The sequence below is a fragment of the Urocitellus parryii genome, chromosome 3 (assembly GCF_045843805.1).
Source record: "Urocitellus parryii isolate mUroPar1 chromosome 3, mUroPar1.hap1, whole genome shotgun sequence".
Taxonomy (NCBI): Eukaryota; Metazoa; Chordata; class Mammalia; order Rodentia; family Sciuridae; genus Urocitellus; species Urocitellus parryii.
The window spans coordinates 117,594,377-117,615,112 of NC_135533.1; the positions used below are offsets into that span (position 1 = coordinate 117,594,377).

At 39.2% G+C, this 20,736-nt stretch overlaps 1 protein-coding gene across 1 annotated transcript in view; it reads left to right on the plus strand.

Annotated features, from left to right (window-relative positions):
* Positions 1-20,736, plus strand: part of Depdc5 (DEP domain containing 5, GATOR1 subcomplex subunit) — a 163,037-nt gene that overhangs the window by 116,032 nt on the left and 26,269 nt on the right. Inside the window, exons 32-36 of the mRNA XM_077796039.1 lie at positions 862-970; positions 4,259-4,324; positions 15,403-15,557; positions 18,480-18,557; positions 19,030-19,162. Coding sequence (XP_077652165.1) covers positions 862-970; positions 4,259-4,324; positions 15,403-15,557; positions 18,480-18,557; positions 19,030-19,162 — 541 coding nt within the window. The remainder of the gene's footprint in view (positions 1-861; positions 971-4,258; positions 4,325-15,402; positions 15,558-18,479; positions 18,558-19,029; positions 19,163-20,736) is intronic.

Below are 20,736 nucleotides of genomic sequence, written 5' to 3' on the forward strand. Positions count from 1 at the left end.
TGTGAATTCTACATATATTACAATAATAATGAAACATTTAAGACTTCAATATGAGCCTTCTGAATCTTACCTAATAAGAATACAGTGATATAGTAGAACAAAGTAATTTAAGCTAAAATAGGTCACAATTAATTTTAGTATGGAAAAGGATTTGAAAATGATCATGCAGGTATTATTTATGTACATCAAAACTGAAATAAGATGAAATGACATAAGAAAACCACATTTGTCTTTTTCATGAGATAGTGTCTGTTAGATTTGGGTGCATATTTTGAGGGGGATGGGTATTAAATATGTTTGAAAGGATAACATAAATTCCTTCAAAATATATAGAGTTAACACATTTTCCCCCTTTTAATTTGTGTCATATATGAATGCAGCCCTAATTTTCAAAATATGCTTTTGATGATATGTTTAATAAAAATGAGAAAAAGTCTTCCCAGAGGACTAAAAAAATGGTGATCAATTCCAGGAAGTAGGGACCAATTAGGTGCCCTTTAAAAGTAATAATAAGCTTTTATTTAGTCAATGTTTTGCTGTATTGTCCTGGCTGGCCTCAAACTCCTGGGCTCAGGTGATCCTCCTGCCTCAGTCTCTTGAGTAGTGGGACTACAGGCATGCACCACCACACCCAGCCCAGAATGATCTTTAAATTGTGCTGTTTTCTGATTTATTGTGGAGGACTGGTGACTGTTTAAGACAGTTTAATGAAGTTAAGTGTACCAGGTAGGACCTGAAGAAGAAATAAGGCAGAAACTTGTGTGTGTGTTTTGAAGATACCAGTAACAGAGCAATCTTCATTTTGGCTAATGTGGATCCTTCTTTACGCAAGCTGCAGTCATATGTTTTTTCTCCTTTTAGGTGTCTGGGAGAACAGCAGGCAGCTCTGCACAGTGGAAAAAGCTCTACCCAATCAGCTGAGAGCAGCAGTGTTGTAATGACTCCCACCTATGTGGACAGCCCACGAAAGGTAAAGGAGGCCACTCCTGTGGGGAACTGCTGAATGCCCACAGAGACCCAATGTGTAGGGTAGAATGGATAACCCTTCCAATCCAGGATTGAATGTGGTAAAACTTTGGATGAATTCTTCCCACACTCTTTTAAGGTTCTATTACTTTTACCATCTTTATTAACAAACTTTCATATTCAAGTTGTAAGGAAGATAAATTCTAGTTAAGTGCAGTTATAAAAGAAAGTAAAACTGAACTTTGTTGGTTCAGTCCTGAGATCTGACTTGAGTTTTGAAATTGGCCATCTGGTTTTATTGTAGCATCATTGTTAGTTTTCCCAGTCAGGAGTACAGTGCTTCTGAAGAACCTTCTAAAAGGTTTCATTGTTCTTTAATAATGGAATTACTATCAGTTTTCTTAGACTCCTGAGAAATATAGTTAGACAGAAGTGTTCTGGAGAGAGTAGAACAAAAATAAAAAATTCTGAGATTTTATACCTCTACAAGGATTAGCAAGTGCAGTAGAAGGGCAGAAAACTCTATAGGTGAGGCTTTTTATCTTTTAAGACCAATAGACTTGATTTTGTTATCTTATCTCCTGAGAAATTAAAAATTTGAGATTATTCTGCTGTGGTAGGATGAGTTGAATGTACTTCTCTTATCTGGGGGATGAAAGAGATTCAGTGAATATATTTTATCTCTCTAGGCTATCATTTTATCTCCATGTCATAAAAATATTTCATGTCATTCAATATTTTTCAAAAGTATGATTTTTTTTCCTTACCAGGAATCAGGCACTGTACCACCAAGTCATACCTCCAGCCTCAAAATGATTTGTAAAAATAGCTATGAGCTGAGGTATAGCTTAGTGGTAGAGTATGTAGTTATGTAGTTAGTATGCACAAGGTCATGTGTTCGTTTCCCTGGCACCACACACACAGAAAAGCCATATAGTCAGGCATGGTGGTGTTTACCTATAATCCCAGCAGCTTGAAAGGCTGAGGATCACAATTTTGAGGCCAGCCTTAGCAACTTAGTGAGGCCCTAAGCATCTGTTTCAAAATAAAAGATAAAAAGGGCTGGAGATGTGGCTCAATGGTTAAGTGCCCCTCAGTTCAGTCCCTGGTACAAAAAAAGAAAAAAGCCATATGATATTTAATCATAGGAATGCAACTTCATTTTGACATTTTAAAATTAGAATTATAGATGCTTTCTAATTTTGAGATAAATTTTGTTAATTATTCTATAAGTTATAATCTGTGATACATCACAATTATAAATAATGTTATAATGACCTTCCTCACAATAATATTTTGAGCATATCTCTGATTATTTCCTTAGCATAAGTTACTAGAATTATATTACTTGAATTACTCAGATGGAGGGATTAAAATATGAGACTAGTGGGGCTGGGGTTGTAGCTTAGTGGTAGAGCACTTGCCTTATATGTGTCAGGTGCTCATATTAAAAAAAAAATGAGACAAAAATGCCATCTGAAGCTCTAGGCAAGTTATAGTCTATATGGACCAGTGGCCAGCAAACCTAAGTATATACATTAGGCTTTTGGGCCAAGAAACAAAATAAAGCTATTACATAGGTACTTCTATAAACATTTAACATTATAAAGCGGTTTATCTCTCTCAGACTGTAAAAAGACAGTAATTTGCCAGATTTGGACTACAAGCTATAGTTTATTGATCACTGCTCTAGGGAATAACTTTAGGTTCCAAGGAGAACTGGTGTGCAAAGAATGTTCTATAGAAAAAGTTTTTTTTTTTTTTAACCTGTTCTCATGTGTACATGAATCTTAGCATCATTAGCACTTCTGCCAATATATGTTCTGGCAGAGAGGAGTCAGGAATGGAATAATGAGGTACAAAAGTCCCTTGTGTGCTGCCCACTAGATTTTTTAGTTGTTTGTTTTGAACATTTGTTTATTGTCATCTTTGAGGATTTTAAAAAGTGCCAAGGATATGATAGAGAAATTATAGAATCACAAACATTTAGATTAAAATATACCAAACACCAAATGACTAGGTTGCTATTTAGAACGCTCTCCTGATCTTCCAATTGAACATTTAAATCCAACATAGTAACTGCTACTATTGCTGGACATAGACTCCCAAGTTTAGAGAAGTGGAAGGAAAACTGCTATGAGATGTCCTGCTCATATGCTCAGAAATTCTCAGCCATGTCTTCAGGTATCATTTTGTGTTGGCTGCATGAGCTGTACCTGCCTGTGTTTCTCCATAGCCTCAACTTTCCAAGGTTTGTTTGCAGTGGCTAATGGGGAGTAGCAGCAATATTGTTTTCAGTGGCTAATGAGAAATAGCAGTAATATCTATCGCTAAAAAGAATATTCAGAAATTTCAATAATTGTAAAATTATTCTACATTTGAGTTGAAGAAAAATTGTAGGAAAGCAGAGACATTGATCAGGAGCCACTTCTGAATTTTAGTTGTAATCAGCATAAAAAATAAAAAGATTTTGAAGGGACAGAGGCTGTTTGGAAAAATCTTCTATGTCATTTTTGTTTCAAGTATATGACCATTTTCACCCCATATGATTAGACTGGGGGTAGACAGCTTTAGAAAACCCCTCAAATGAGTGCTTGTACCTGACATTCTATGTATCTTAGCTTCTTGATGATTACACAACAAGTGGAGGAGAAGGTATGGTGCTTCTGTACTGCTGTGTGCTTAGACTATTAATAGAGACTTCTTCCTGCATTGAATCCTCTTCTCCCATCTGGCTGCCATGTTCAATAACAGGCAGAAGAAACCTGATATCTCAGTATGTTTCTTGTCACCCAGCCAGGCGGGAGGCCAGGATATTGCTACTATATAGCCTTTGCCCTGTCATCCCCCAAAGCTGTGGCCTTTCCCTCTTCCTTGCCATAGGTCTGAAGGAATTTCAGAGCTATGTGGGAGGGCAAAAGCATCCAAGCCACACTCTTGGCAGACCTGAGGGAGCTTGGACACACCTTCTAACCCAGGTGCTTTCTCCCACACAGATGGGATATTCTGCCCAGGAAGGTGTGAGTTCTTGCTCATACTTTGCATGTGGATATTATCTTTCTGGGTGGCTCTCTCGCCTTATCTCTTTCTTCTTCTTTTTTATTTTGTATTTTTTTTACCCCATTTCCCTCATGGGTCCTTGTTTTTCTCCTTCCCTTCTTGTTTTTATTTTTATGTTTTATGTTTCATCTCCTTCTTCTTCCCCCCATGGTTAACTGCTGGTACACACTCCATTTCTTCACTCTCTTGCACCTGCTGCTGTTGTTGCTGCTTCCTCCTCCTCTGACTTCAGGATGGGGCCTTCTTTATGGAGTTTGTCCGCAGTCCACGCACAGCATCATCTGCCTTCTACCCTCAGGTTAGTTCAACTCCAGGGCTCTGCAGCCCTTGCATGCCTGCCCATCAGCAAAAGCCATGAGCTAGCCTTCTGTTCAGCTCCGAGCAGATGGAATTGGCTGAATCTGAGTTTGAGTTGCAGTCAAAATTTGAATTTGATCTTTGAGGTATCATCTCTTCCATGTTTGCAGTGATGATAGAATAGAAGAGATTCATGTAAGAGGGACGAGTGATCCTCCTGATGTAGAGTCAGTTTTCCTCATTGCTGCCTGACTAGTTCACATGGGTGCTATGGATGTCATCACATTGCATTATCTTCCCTTTTAACTTTTATAAGCAACATTAAATATGTACACTTAGCTGGATATGGTGGTGCCTGCCTATAATTTCAGCTACTGGGGAAGTTGAGGCAGGAGTTTCCTAAATTCGAGGCCAGCCTCGAATTTAGCAATGACCCTGTCTCAGAATAAAAAGTAAGAGGGCTGATGACCTTTAACCTACAGTCAGTGGTAATGGGTTCAATACCCTTTACAAAGAAGAAAAAGAAATATGCATACTCAAGGAGTGGACATTCATTATTTTCCTTCTAGTACTAGATGGATTTATACTATATGGCAAGAAGTGGTGAATAAACAAAGCCAACATTTACAAATAAGTATGCTCTGTGTTTTGGGTTAATGGTGTGTGACCCTGGGTAGTTTGCCTACCCTCTGGGCTTCACTCAACTCATTTGTCAAATAAAAGATTTAGACTAGATTTTTAAGGGCTTTCAAGCCCTTAAAATTCTTCACTTTCCTTAAGTATTTCATCTCACAACATAACCTAAAAGTTAATTACAGAATTAATTACAGAAATTAATTACAGAAATGGAGAAATTGTGAGATGAAGTTGCTTTATACAGCATAGGGTAGAGCTGGGATTTAAATACAGGACACATAGCCTTGACTTGAGACTTGCTTTATAATTAACAATAACTGTTTTAATAGGTCCCTGGTGAAGGGAAATAGTGTTCTTTCCTTTCCTGAGGCCGCTAAGTAGTATAGGAAATTGACTTTAGTTATAGAGAATCCAGTAAACAGGGTTCATGCTGAATGAGGCAATGTAAAGAGGATGGAATTGGGAGGTTCATAATTTCTTATTTAATAGAATTCAAAAGCATCATTTATTGTGTGCCCACTCTGCTGGTGCTTTGTAAACAATCTTTAGTTCAACCTATAAGGTGAAGTTATTATCTACCCTTCTTCCAGATGAAAACATCAAGACTTAATGAAGCTAGCTGATCATAGAGCACTCAACTAGTGAGTGGTTGAGCCCTTACACTGTGGATTTGGTTAACATTGGAGTCTCCCCTTTAATAGGAGATCAGATATTGCCATGCTTGTTGTGCAGGTCTTCAGATGTCTGTATCTACCTGTTCTCATGAGTTCATGACCCTGAGTAAAAGCGTCTCAGGACCTCCATGTCCTAATCCAAACCTTTCTCATGTCTGAATGTGGGAGGCACACTTGATTTTTTTGTTTAAAACAGGCTTGCATCAAACCATATTGTCTTTTGCTTTCTACCCAAGACATGCCCTTGTGAACAGTTTTGGACTTAGATTAGAATTTAACATAATAAATATAGGGCTGCAAGAGAGTTATTTAATAATAACATAATAATCCATACACTTCATGTGGTAGAATTCACCTGTAGGACAAAAGTGTGATTCTTTACAATTGGGAATAGTACATAAAGATCAGATTTTGGGAGAAGCACATAAAGTTTATATTACCCACCAGGTGTATTGTTAAAAAAATGTGTAAATTTTTTACAAAATTAACTTATATTAGAGGTAGTAAGGGAGCTCCCTACATATATACAAAATTAAATTGTACCTTTTTAATTGTTTTATGTTCACTTTTTCTTTTTTTTTTTGGTATGGGAATTGGACCCAGGGGTGCCTTACCACTGAGCTACACATCCCAGCCTTTTTCAGTTTTTATTTTGAGACAGGATCTCACTAAGTTGCCCAGATTGGCCTTAGCATCCTGAGTTTCTAGGATTATGCCCCATGTCCTTTTGAGTATTAGAAATAATATACTCTTTTCAACAAATTTCAATGGAATGGAATCATAAGGAGCCTATTGCTGATGATAGTGCAATTAAGTTACATGTCAATGAAATACTGATAATAGAAAACCCCCATATATTTTGAAATAAAATAACATACTTCTTTTTCTTTTCTTTTCTTTTTTTTTGTTGGTACCAGGGATGAACCTAGGTGTGCTTAACCACTGAGGCACATCCCTAGTGCATTTTTATTTTTGAGACAAAATCTTGCTGTGTTGCTTAGGGCCTTGCTAAATTGCTGAGGCTGGCTTTGAATTCTGGATTCTCGTGCTTCAACCTCCTGAGCACGTGGGATTAAGGCTTGTGCCACCATGCTTGGCAAAGTAACACACTTCTAATTAATGTGGCAGGAATGATATAAATACCTAACATTGAGCTGGGTATGTGATGGGCATGTTGTCAATAATGATTAGGATTAGTATAGTCATCTTTCTATGTCTATCCACAGATTCAACCAACTGTGTATCAAAAATATTCAGGAAAAAATGCATCTATACTTTACATGTACAGACTTTTTATTGTCATCATTATTCCTTAAGCAATACAGGACTGGAATGTAACTCTGATAAAACACTTGCCTCACATGCATTAAGGCTTGGGTTTGATCCCCAGTTACAAAAAAGAAAACACAAAAAAACTAAACAAAACTAAAACAAAAAACCCTAAGCAATACAGTATAACAACTGTTTGTACAGCACTTGTACTGTATTAGGTATTATACATAATCTAGAGATAATTTGAAGTATATGGGTGGATGTGTACAGGTTATATGTAAATAGTATGCCATTTTTTTTTTTTTGTGCATGGGGGTGGGGTGGGGTGGGGTTTATTGGGGATTGAACTCACGGGCACTTCACCACTGAGCCACATCCCCAGCCCTATTTTGTTTTTTATTGTGTCTCACTGAGTTGCTTAGCAGCTCACTTTTGCTGAGGCTGGCTTTGAACTTGCAATTCTCTGCCTCATCCTCCTGAGCTGCTGAGATTACAGGCATGCACCATCAAAACCTGGCTTTTTTTTTTTTTTTTAATCTTTTTAAAATTGGGGATTGAATCCAGGGGTACTTTGTCACCGAGCTACATCAGTCCTTCTGTTTTTTATTTTGGTCTTAAAACAGGGTCTTGTCAAGTTGTTGAAGGTCTTTAATGAGGCTGCCCTTGAACTTGCCATCCTCCTACCTCAGCCTCCTGAGTAGCTGACGTTATGAACATGTACCACTTTGCTTGGCATCCTTGGATTTAAATATCCTGGGGGGTCCTGGTGTCCTGGAACCAGTTCCCTGCAGATACTGAAGGGTGATTGTTACTATGTTGCCAGATTATATTGTCAATTTAATGCATCTCTGCTTATTAAGGACTATTCCCTCTCTGTTTTTTCTTTCCACCTTAATCCAGGACCAGAAAATATCAAATGTGTAGTTAGCCCCTTAAAAGAAAGGAGCTACATGTTAAAAGACTATTAGCTTTTAGGCTCTGGTGTCAAGCTGCCTATTACTCCATGAACTGGTGCAAACTTCTCTCTTTGCCAACTGCACTAACCTCCCCCAACCTTGGGTTTTTTATCTATAGAATGGGACTAATAATTCTGCTCTTTTCATAGGGTTGCTATGAGAGTGAAATGAGATGAAGCATCTCTGTGGTTAGCTCAGACCCGGCTCACAGTCATTCCTTTTTTTTAAAGATATTGATGGACCTTTATTTTATTCATTTATTTATATGTGGTGCTGACCCATGCCTCACACATGCTAAGCAAGTGCTCTACCACTGAACTCCAACCCCAGCCCCTCACAGTTATTTTTTATAGTGGATCTGTGTATGGTTGAGGGAGTCTGGAGTGGGAGGGAGCACAGGAATATAAATCAGTGAATGAGCTTGATTGAACTAATCAGCAATTTTCTCAATGTGTCTAAAAATGGGCTTCAGCTGGGTGACCTTTTCCACCGTTTCTAGCTCTATGATGACCCTACTGGACCTTGGAATATAAAGTCCTCAGTTCTTGCTGAGTTGCAAAGGTGATGCCATGGTTTTTTGTCCCTCAGAGTAGGTCTTTACTGAGAAGAGATTATTGTTAGTTAAGCTGGGGGGGAGGAGCTATCACTGCAATCCAACTTTACTAAGGTAAAAAAATTACCTGTAAAACTAAAGCTGACATTAGTACACAGGGGGTTCCAAGTAACAGTGTCACAGTTGGTGCTCCCTTATGCCACCAGTTAATCATTTTGACTGTGATGAATTTGCCACTCTTTGTTTGATAGCTAGACTAGAGTTGCAGTTTTCCTGTTCTCTAGAAATTGACTTTTGTCATCACAAACAAACATAATTAAACATAAGAATTTGGAGGGCATGAGAAACACTTGATCAGGTAATTTTTTCCTTAGGAGTTAACCATATGATGTCTTCTGTCTACAGTTCAGAGCCTAAAGGGACGTGGTGATCAAGAGAGGCCCTGACACATGAGACCTTAGTCAGTATTAGTATCTTCCCTTTCTTGACTCTTTGATCCCCAGCGGATACTCTCATAAGGAGGCTTAGGTCCCAGCAGCCCAGCCCAGCCCAGCATAACAGGTTGGATTTGCATAGTAAATGTTTCTGGAGTCATCACTTTGTTCAGTTATCTCCATGTCCATGGACACACTCCTCCCAATATACCCTGTAGCAGCCTCCTGTGTGGTCTTCTGCTGCCATCCAGATGCTTTCCAATCTGTTTTCTATCCTGCCTCCAGGGTTATTTTCTGAAATGAAGTCTGATTGTATCATCCATCATTAAACTTTCAAGCCTTTCTTTCCTTTGGGATAAAGATTGAAATGCTTATTATGCATGAAAGGTCCTGCACAATTGGGGCCCCAAACTTTCCAGTCTCATTTTCTTCCTCATTCTCATCCTCACTCTTATACTCCAGTGACCGCTGTAAGCACCAGATTTCCTTCTGCTGCTATGCCCTGGCATGTGCTTTCCCTGACTATGTCTGGTTAATTCCTCCTTGAGACAGATCCCATATCAGGCACTTGAATAATTCTTTTTTCAGCATCTCATTTCTCTCACCACTTCACATTTGTATGACTGGAATTTTGTACTCACCTTCCACACCCAACTAAGCTCCAAGGGGACAACTATAATGTCTGTTCTGTTCACTGTTAATTCTTCAGCTCCTAATCCAGTTCCTGGCTCATAGGAGGTGCTCAGGAAATATCACCTCTGAGATGTTGGTAGGGAAGACAGGCACAGAAAACAATGTGGCCCTTTTTGTTTAAAATAATAGGATTCCCTATTTGTCCCATTGACAATTTATAAAAAACCCTGAAATCCAACTCAAATGTGGAACCATTCTGGTTTAAGTATGTAAGAGGAGGAGCCTGAGATGACACATAGTCCCAGACAATTGTACCCTGTGATGGCCCCACAAATGCTGGGTTCTGTAGAACTTTGGGACCACATCTGTTAGGGCAGCAGTTTTTAGTGTGTTCATGGACAAAAGTTTCTGGAGAGTCTTAAGATTGTGATGTGTCCAAAAGTGCCTTTTGCTCAGCGTTCTTTCTTCCGAGACATACATGAATAGAAGGCTCATATGTCCAAGGACTCAATCCCTCCTGAGGATCTCTGGGACCTACTAACCAACTTTGCCTTAACCTAAACCCTCCACCACAAGCCAGGTTCTTACTTGAAGTCTTTGTGCAGGGCTTCCGCAAAGGATCAGGATGTTCAAATGTCCCCAAAATGTATCTGGCCTTGCTGTTTTTTTTCTCCCCCCCTTTAAATTTGAATTGATTGGAAATACTTAAAAGGAGATTTAATGCAAAAATCCAAGTTTCTGTCTTGCATGTAAATAAGCTAGACACTAAGTCTGGTTTCCTATCTAGCAAAAATCACATGTCTACCAAGCAGCATGCAGCCCTTCCTGTTTTTAAAAACAAGTACTCAGCCCTTGTCACTGTGGTTCATGCCTGCTACTTGAGAGGTGGAGGTGGAGGTGGAGGTGGAAGCAGGAAGACTACAAGTTCAAGGCTAGCCTGCCAACTTAGTGAGACCCCATGTCACAATATAGTTAAAAAAGGGCTGGGAATGTTGCTCTAGCATGCAGGAGTCCTTGGGTTCAATCCCCAGTACTGCAAAAAAAAAAAAAAAGAAAAGAAAAACAACAACTCCAAACCTCCAAAACTCAGCCAGATGTGCTTCAATATGTTATCTACAGCCCAAGTTTCGTTTCTTTTTTTTTTTTTTTTTTAGTGCTGGGGATTGAACCTAAGACTTGTGCATGCTAGGCAAATGCTATACTACTGAACAATACCTGTAAACCCTCACACATTTTTTGTTTGCAGTTTTTGCTTCTACAGTGATGGAAATATTGTATTTTTGCACTGTTCAACATAGTAGCCCCTGCTCATATATATCTATCGAGGGGCATGCAGTGTGGCTAATGTGATCTAGGAACTGAATATTTAATTTAATTTTTGTTAATTTATATTTTAAAGAGCCACATTTAGCTAGCAGCTTCTGTACTGCGTGGTCCAATTCTAAATGTTAAAAATGTTATTGTAGATCAAAAAATTACTTGATTATACTATAATTTCACACTTTTTCTACATGCTTTTTCTCTTTATTGGGTTTTCTCATGTATTTATTTTATATTATTAGGTTTATTTATAATAGCCTCATGTTTTGTGGAGTTATGTGAGATATAAAAGCACAAATAACTATTCATGAAGAGGTTTTAGGATGAACATGTGGAAAGGGAGGCAATACCTGCAGAGAAAGTTCAGTTCAGTTGAGATAGTATATACCAAGCACTGCTGGATATAGGTCTGTGGTCTGTGTCAAATACTATGGGAGGTACAGAATGAAAAATCCTTTACAAATATTACTTAATGTGTGTCATCCCCTTCCTATCCCCAGATGGTAAGTTCCGTGAGGGCAGGGGGAGTATTTTCATTTGGGATGATATTTCTTTCTTCCCTGGTGTCATAAACCTTGCAGAACACCCGGCTATGGGTCTGGGAGTTTATTCCTAGTCCTTCCCACCTGCTCTTCAGTATATAGGATTCTGTCAAGGGTCTGTTTTTGGTACCTCTGCCTGACCTGAAGGAGCTGGGTGTCTGGAAGGAAGAAGTACCACTTAGCCCATTTGTCTCCAGGTAAGAGAGAATAGAGTGCTATCTCCCAATAGCCTCCAGGCACATTTGGGAACTGGTCGGGCAGATCTGATTGCTTACTGGTGACTGATTATTCTTTAGCCTGAGAAAGCAGGAATGTGACAGGTGGAGGTGGTAAAAGGCCTGTCAAGGCACCTGTGATGATTGATGCTAATCTCAGAGGCATCCCTGACAGGGCTCTCTCTTTACCATTTTCCATAGCTTTTGGAGTGCTAGGAAGTAGGGCAGAGACTGGCAGTTGGTGCTGCTGCTGATGGTTGTGTGTAAGAGAGAGAGAGAGAGAGAGAGAGAGAGAGAGAGAGCGCACCAGACTGTGTAGATTTCCCCATTTTTTCTGTTGATGTCTTCTTTTCTGTTCCAGGCAGGATCCAATCTAGGCATCCCATTGTGAATAATGTTGCAATGAACATGAGTGTTCAGATATCTCTTTGACATACGGATTTAGAATCTTTTGTGTACATGTTGGTTGTCATGTTTCTCCTGTCTCCTCTGGTCTGTAACCATTTCTTAGTCTTTCTTAGTTTTGTGGGTTTTTTTTTTTTTTTTGTGTGTGTGTATGTTAGTGTTTGAACCTAGGGTCTCATATGTATTAAGTATGTGCTGTACCCAATCTCATTTCCTTGTTTTTTTTTTTTTTTTTTTTTTATGACCTTAATAGTCTTGAGGAGTCCTGGCCAGGGTATCCTGTAAAATGTCCTCAGTTATGGGTTTGACTGGTGTTTTTTCTCATGGTTACAATGGAGTGGTACCTCAGAGGTGAGTTGCCCTTCTCATTATGTCATATTGGGATAGATGAGACCTGCAGGACATGCCTGTGTTGGTAACCTTCATCATTTGGTCATGTTGTATTTGCCAGCTATCTCCACTGTGAATTTACTTTTTCCCTCTTTTATGCTCTACTCTTTGTAAGCAAGTCACTAAATTTAGCTAACAGTAAAGAAGATAAGGGGAATATCTACATATGTTAAATGGAACCTCTGTAAGGAAGATTTTGGGTGGGGATATTAAGATGAAACACATCATAGATTAATATCATCCTTTTTGACTGTTTGCTAGATTTCTACCTGTGGTGACTACCATTCTGTTCATCCTGCCTTTTCTTTTTGTTTACCATTAGTCTTATTTCAAAAATGTACTCCATGTGGATTGTGGAACTAAATGCAACCTCTAGAATAAAAATGTGCCTACATGGGGAAAATTCAGGAAATAAAAAAATAAGATAGGATTCAATATAAGGATTTGTAATTAGTACTTTATGTTACATTTAGCTCTGAACTTTTACTTTTTGAAACTAGGGAACGAACCCAGCACTTAACCACTGAACTACATCCCCAGCCTCTGCTCCCCACTCCCTTTTTTTTTTTTTCATTTTTATAATTTTGAGACAGAGTCACATTAAGTTGCTGAGACTGGCTTTGAAAATTGCTATCCTCCTGCCTCAGCCTCCCAAGCCTCTGGGATTATAGGCATGTGTCACTGTGCCTGAGTGGTCAGAAGATAAAGACAAATTCTTCGGGAGAAGCATGACTTTTCCTCTTATTAAGATCTGAGGAAAATATGCAGCTTCATTAAAGGCAGATTGTGTGTGATGCAGAACAGGGATTAGGCAACTATGGGGCAAATTTGGCCCACCATCTTGCTTTTGTAAATAAAGTTTTATTGGAATGGAGCCATGCCCATTCATTTACATATCATCTGTGACTGCTTTGGTGCTTGTGCAAAGTTGAATAGTTGTATGAGAGACCAGGTGGCCCTCAAAACCTAGTATGTTTACTATCTGGTCCTTTATAGAAAATGTTTGCCAACTTACGATTTAGAGAATAACTCTTTAACCACATCTCTACCAGAATAAAGAATCATGTACATTTGTGGCAGTATCCCTTAATTTAGGCTGGTAGAGCAATTCTTAGGTTGCACTAGAGGGGCCCAAAAGGGCCTATGAGCCAGTCTTATTATGTGCATTAGAGTTAGTTCTAGTCTCCCTCAGTTAGCTTGTTGTAATTTAATTTTGGTAGTGCCTATTCCTAAGCCTTATTGGTTATGGGCTGATGGTGGCTGATAATTGCAGGATGCTTATTTTTGTACTGCTCTAGGTGTTTATGGTACCAGCAAAGACTATGTGTTTTATTTGGTTTTCTTTTAAATCATTCACTGCTGTAGGAGAGCCCAGTGATTCTTTCAGAACCAGGGACAGTTTTACCCCCCAAGGGACATTTGGTAATATCTAGAGATATTTCTGTCATATCTAGGAGATGGGAAAAGATGGATGAGGTATTTCTGACATGCTGCTCAAGATCTACAGTGTATAGACAGTACCCCCCCCACCTCAGTCTTATTTGATTCCAAACGACAATAGTGCTGAGATTGAGATTGAGAAGCCCTTTATTAGGAAGAGCAATATTTATATCATCTAACAAAATATGCAGCTGGGCACAGTGGTGCACTCTTGTAATCCCAGGGAGGCTGAGAAAGGAGGACCACAAGTTGGAGGCCAGACTTAGCAATTTAGCAAGACCATTTCAAAATAACCATTAGAAAGAGCTGGTGATGTAGCTCCATTCTGGAAGTAGTACCCAAGAATCACAAATTAAGAACCTTATACTTTTCCAGAGTGCCCTGGAAGGCTTATTTATTACATTTGCTATGGGATGCAACCTTTGATGAATGTTGTAGGGATTCTAGGTGAGCAGGGCATAGATGTGTGCTGTAGGACCTTTAAAGGAGGTGAGATAGGTATAATGTTACTGTGTGAAGCAAAACCTGGACGTTATCAGGAGAGATTCATAGAGGTGGAGTGCTTCAGCCTAGGGTGGAATGAATCATGAAGTAATTTACTAAGGGCTCAGCATTTAAAATGGCCTTTCAAGATGATGGGCTTTTAGCCAGTGGTTGTGGAGAGAGGAATCTCAGGGTAACAGAACACACATACAGGATTATATAAGCAGATTCTGATTTAGCTGGAAATGTAGATGTCAGGTGGTATGGCAAGGCCACAGGTCAGGCAAATGTGCAGAACCCTCAATGGCCTAGGAGTTGGTTCTCAATGGTATAGCTCATAGAGAGATACAAGATTTTAGAGTAATAAAATAATGAGGTGGATTCTGTTCTTACAGAAGATTCAAATGAAAGTGGCTTCCAGTTAAGAGTTTTCAGGGGAAAGGCTGAAATTGTGGAGCTAGTTAAGAGACTGGTCCAGCCCTCCCTGATCAGAGGAAGGGTGAGCCTGATTTAGAAGTGCATGCGAATCTATAAAGGGGAGAAGGGAGCTGTCAGATACCTCTTAGGTTTGAACCTGGGCAATCAGAAGGCTGAGTGTATTGCTACAGATACAGGAAAGAACTGGGGTGGAATGGGGGAGTCATAGTAGATGGAGAGGTTCACCCATTTGTCTTTAAATGTTTTTTCCTCCCCTCCTCCAAGTGTTATAAGGAATGATTCTGACTTTTCTCTTCTGTCTATATGGAGGGAGGGGTTTCTTTAGTGTAAATCTTGTCTGAGTTGGGTGCTGAAGTAATTTATTTGGTTCTGAGGATTTGGAGAGTGGGAATCTCCATTTGCTGTAGCAGAAGGCAGGGCACACAGCACTAGGTGTGGTCTCTAGACTGCTTTCACTCTTCTATCAGGTCCCTGTGGGGACTGGGAGTAAGAGGAATGGAAGACCATGTATGTAAGTAGCTTTAATGATTGCATAGGTGGTGGTGGTAGTTATTGATTTTATTTTTGTGTATATGTATGTGTGCATGTATGTATATAAATGCTTATTGAATGAATCAGCCAGCTTATTTACTAAGTTTCCCTGTTGATTTTTTGTGGATTCCAGTATTAATTTTTAAATCTTCTATAGGTATCTCTGGAACAAACTGTCATTCCGGTGTTGGATAACACCAGTTTGGGGGTAAGCACAGGTCAATCTGTGGACAGAGGCAACAGCCAGACCTTTGGGAACGCTCAGAACATAGGAGAACAGGCCTTTCCATCTGCAAACTCTAGTGACAGCAGGTGAGATTCAGAACGGCCGAACTTGTTCTCCTCGTGGGATGAGGACAGTCTAACCTTATCCTTAAGGACTATGGAGGATGGGATTCTAAAGCTTTGGGCCAAGATCTTTTTTTTTGTTTGTTTGGTGGTGGTGGTGGTGGTGGTGGTGGCAGTGGGGGTGTGGGGAATCATACTCACTTTATGCATGGCAGGTGTACACTCTACCACTGAACTACAGATTCAGCCAGGACCAGGTTCTGACTATCACAAATCATATGAGATGCTCATAAATCATTGCTTACCCATACCTGTGTGATGGGGCTAATGATCTATGCTCTGCCTTTCTCACAGGATAGTTCCCTCAGAGACATAGAAATGTGTCAGACATTATGGAAGAGTACAGGGCTTGAGGAAGGGGGTCTAGACAAATCTCTTGGTCACCACTGCCCTGGTGGCATGATACTGTGCGTGAGATACATGTAGTCAGTGAGAAAATGAATGAACAATGAGTGAGTCACTCATTGTGGCCAAACATGGCTGTTTTTTCCCTGTTCCTGAGTATCCAGAAGAATAAGAAGAAGCTTTCTGTATCTTATTTGCTTGAACAAGTACCCCTGCTTTAAAAAAAATGAATTATTTATGTATGTATGTATGTTTGTGTATTTGCAATGCTTGGGATTGATCCCAGTGCATCCTGCATGCTAGGTGAACACTCTACCACTGAGTTACATCCCCAGCCCTTTTAATTTTGTGACAGGATTTGCTAAGTTGTCATTTGGAGTCCTCCTGCTTCAAGCCTTCTTGACTAGCTGGTATTAAAGGCATGTGCCAATGTACCTTGCTTAAAATATTAAAAAAATTTAATCAATGTATGATAAGTTTACATATTTATGGGGTAATGTGCCCTGGATTTTAATGCTGTTTTCAATTTTTGATAAATTTCTTATTTCCTTCCCAGCTATGTTTGTTTTATAATAATTCTGCCCAAGCTGTTCTTGTTGCCTCACTATACTGACTGTGTGGTCTTTGAATTAATGATCTAAGAAAATTTGACTTTTACACCCCTTTCCCTAATAGCAGAAGGTTCTCTGTAGTGTTTATTTGGCTGGCTCCTGCTAGCAGTCACTGTTTCCTTAACGTCATAAATTCTGTGCTGGTTTCACCTCTGCCTCATCCACTGCACTACTTTTATTGTGGCTAGTAGAGGCAATGATCAGTTCAGTCCCGGGCTTCTTTACTCTCTGTCTTCTCCCAGGCCCATATCCCTGGCAAAACCAGGCTGGCTTTTTGACTGTGTCCATGGGTGAGATTGGAAGAGCTGCCCAGTGCACAGGGAATACCTCCATCTACCTCATTGTGTATGAGGGTAGAGTGGCAGGTTTGCTTCTGCTTTTAGAAGAAAAGAGGAATTAGGGATGTTTACATTGGAGGTGAGAAGACCAAAAATGACACAGCAGGCAGAATCAGGACTAATGATTGAAAATTACAGATAACAGATTCCATTTCATGGTAAGGAAGTCATTAGCAATGGGTACTGCTGCATGGAGGAGCTTAGTCCTCTGCCTTTGAAGGTGTTCTTGCAGGGAGGACAACTACTTGTCCAGATTCTTGGACTCTTCAGGATCAGAAGAAAATTCTGAAGTTTTTTTTAAAAGACTTTTTTCTAAACCTGAGATTTTGGAATGCTACAGTAAGTCTTGAACTTTCCAAATTGGCAAGCAGAGGAGTATGGAACAGAGGAAAAAGAGAGGTTTAAGAAACTCGAATAAGGGGCTGGGATGTGGCTCAAGCGGTAGCGCGCTTGCCTGGCATGCGTGCGGCCTGGGTTCGATCCTCAGCACCACATACCAACAAAGATGTTGTGTCTGCCAAATACTAAAAAATAAATATTAAAATTCTCTCTCTCTCTAAAAAAAAAAAAAAAAAAAAAGAAACTCTAATAAGCATCCACCTAAGTCCTAGACATGACCCATTTTGCTATGATTGGAAACTGTTCAGTTGCTGAGTATGAAGCATGTTTTCAGGAACTGTCATACTATTAGGGAGAGCATGGATAGCAGGTTATAGAAACTGGATGTTGTTTCTTCTTTAAAAAATAACTTTATTTTATTTATTTATTTTTATGTGGTGCTGAGGATCAAACCCAGTGCCTCAAACAAGCCAGGTGAACACTGTACACTAAGCCACAGCCCCAGCCCTGGCAGCAGGTTATAGAAAGAATCTGGATTTTGGAATATGATTGACCTGGATTCAGATCCAGACTCTGGGGCTTCTCAGCTCTTTGACTTTCACCAGTTCCTGCAACCAATCTAAGTTTCAAAGTGTTGAAGTTATCATTATTTTGTTTAGTATTGTTTTCCATATTGGGGCTTCACATATATCAGTCCTGTATTCAGTAATATACATATATTAGCCTCGCAGCTACCCTGAAAGGCAGGAATAGTATTATTGCTGTTTTTCAGATTAGGAAACTAAAGTCAAGAAAAGCCAGAGGTCCTATAGCTGGGATGATACTGGGATTCTGGTTAGAATAGAGCATAGACCCCATGCTCTGACCATAACTACCTAGCACTGTGGTCAGGATGAGATAAAGTGACATGTAAAAGGCTTTTTGGATAAAACTAGACCAGTCCAAGAAGATTTCTTGGAAATGGTTGGGCTTGAAACATATTATTAAATGGGGAGATATTTATTAAGATATTTATTAATACATAAGACCACTTTGAATTCCTTTTATTTATTTATTTTTTAGTGAGTATAGTCAGGAAGTAGGAAAACCTCTATGAGATATCCCCAGGATACTGCTGTTCAGAATTTGCTTGAATGCCTTACATTGTCAAGATTGTCCTAGTTTTCAGCACTTTAAAAAGTAGACCATGTTTCTAATATTTTTGCTTTTGCTCATGTGTGTGCCCTCTTTCTTTGTTATGCTCTGTGTTATAGTTCTCAACAGCAGGCAGCAAGCTCCTTGACATCATCTTCCACCCTGGCAGAGATCCTGGAAGCCATGAAGCACCCCTCGTAAGTGGCTCATCATATATGTGGTGCAGGGTCAGGAGGTTCCTGAAGGCCTATGCCATGGCAATGCTCAGGCATTGTAGTTGGGTGGATTTATACCTGAATCTTCTGCTTAACAGCTTTGAGACCATGGGCAAGTTACTTGACTTCTCTGAGCTTACCTAGAAGTGTGGAGTTTCAAAAAGAGTGGATAAACACATTGTTGGAAGGATTAAATGGAATAGTTATGTGACATAGTGTGATGCCTGATAAGTAAGATGTTCTCTAAATGTCACTTCCCTTCTTCCCCTTTATCTTTTTCCCCACAACACCTTTTGTTGTCTTGTTGGGATTTCTCTCGGTCTAGGAATTACATAAAGAAATTAATTTATGGGGGTTCTCATTTCATATAGTAAACGCTTTTTCTGACTTCTCATCTTCTCTTTCTGCTTGTTGCCACTGGACACACATACATGCTGACTGCATTGGAACCCAGGACAGGAGTTCAGTTGCTCTCTGAACAGAAGGGCCTCTCGCCATGCTGCTTTATCAGTGCTGAGGTGGTGCACTGGCTGATAAACAATGTGGATGGGGTCCAGACGCAGGCAATGGCCATTGACATCATGCAGGTAAAATAGCAAGACAGGTCCTATAGAACTGTCTGTTCGGTCCCATCGGCAGGTTGGGTGAAAATCTGTTTTTAGTAAGTGTAAGGCATATATGGAGTCGATGAAAGGACAGGTTTTGCTTTGAAATATACTTTTTATCTCAAAAATCTGGCAATTATTTATTACTTTAACTGAAACATTCAGAGAGGAATCTGCATTTTTGAATCTAGTAATCTCTGTGAAAGATTTTTGGAGAATATTCTTCTCCTGACCTCAAGCCCACAGTTTACCTTTGTTAATTCCTACTTATTGAAGACCTGAGCCTGAATTCAAGGCTCTCTTTCAGGGGCTTCTAGTGCCCTGTACTACTTTGTCAGAGCACTTAGAAAGCCAGAGTGAAGAATCTGTCTATATAATCTCCTGCCCAGAGAGTGTGCCACCTCTTAGTGTCCATTTGTATATCATTGGTGCCTTGTATTTTGCTTGGTACGTGGTAGGCACTTAGCAGACGCTTGCTGAATTTAATTATGCTGTTCAGAACTAGAACCAAACATGAGAGGAGAGAATTGGGTAAGGTTGAGTGACTGAGTTGGTTCATACCATCCTGTCCATATAGAGATCCCTACTAGAAATTGGTGGTTTGTTAAGCAACTGGATTGTCAATAAAATGATTTGAATTAGCATGTGATCCTCAGCTCTTCCTTTGAGGATCTCAATGTGCTATTTTTCATAGTCTTTCCCTAAAATCTTTATATACTTCCATCACTCTGAGAATACTATTTCTTTGTTCATATAATGAATGTTACTACAGCAGTTAAAACAAAATTAACTAAAAGTATATGTATCAACATGGATAAATGTCAGAAGCATGATGTTGATGAAAACTAATTTATAAAATGATATAGTATTATATCCTTTATTTAAAATTTCAGCTGGGTGCAGTGGTGCACGCCTATAATCCCATCTACTCAGGAGGCAAGAGGTTTAGAAGTTCAAGGCCAGTTTGGGCAGCTTAGTGAAACCTTGTCTCAAAATACAGTTAAAAAAAAAAAAGGATTGGGGATATAGCTCAGTGGTAGAGTAGCCCAGGGTTTAATCGATAGTAACATAATCAATCAATCAATCAGTGAAATTAAAAAATAAAATAAAATCCCACAAGAACACCTCACTGTCATGTCAATACATATCCATATAATAGCATTTTAAAAAACTTGCTTGAGAATATTGCTCTTATTTATTTCTGAGGAAAGAGTGGTCCATAGGTTTTTGTTTTTTGTTTTAAAGTGAAAAGAACTGAAGTCAGTACAGTAATGCCCCTTCACTCCCTTATCCCAGTTTCACTTTCCAAGGTTTGGGTTAGCTGTGGTCAAAAAATATAAATGAAAAATTCCAGAAACAAATAATTTGAGTTTTATTATAGTAAATTCTTATAATTGTTCTGTTTTATCATTATTGTTAATCACTTACTGTGCCTAATTTACATGTTAAACTTTGTCATAGATATGTATAGGAAAAAATTATATGGTTGTCCTCTAGTGTCTGTGGATTGTTTCTAGGATCCCTGTGGGTACCAAAATCTGTAGATGCTCAATCTT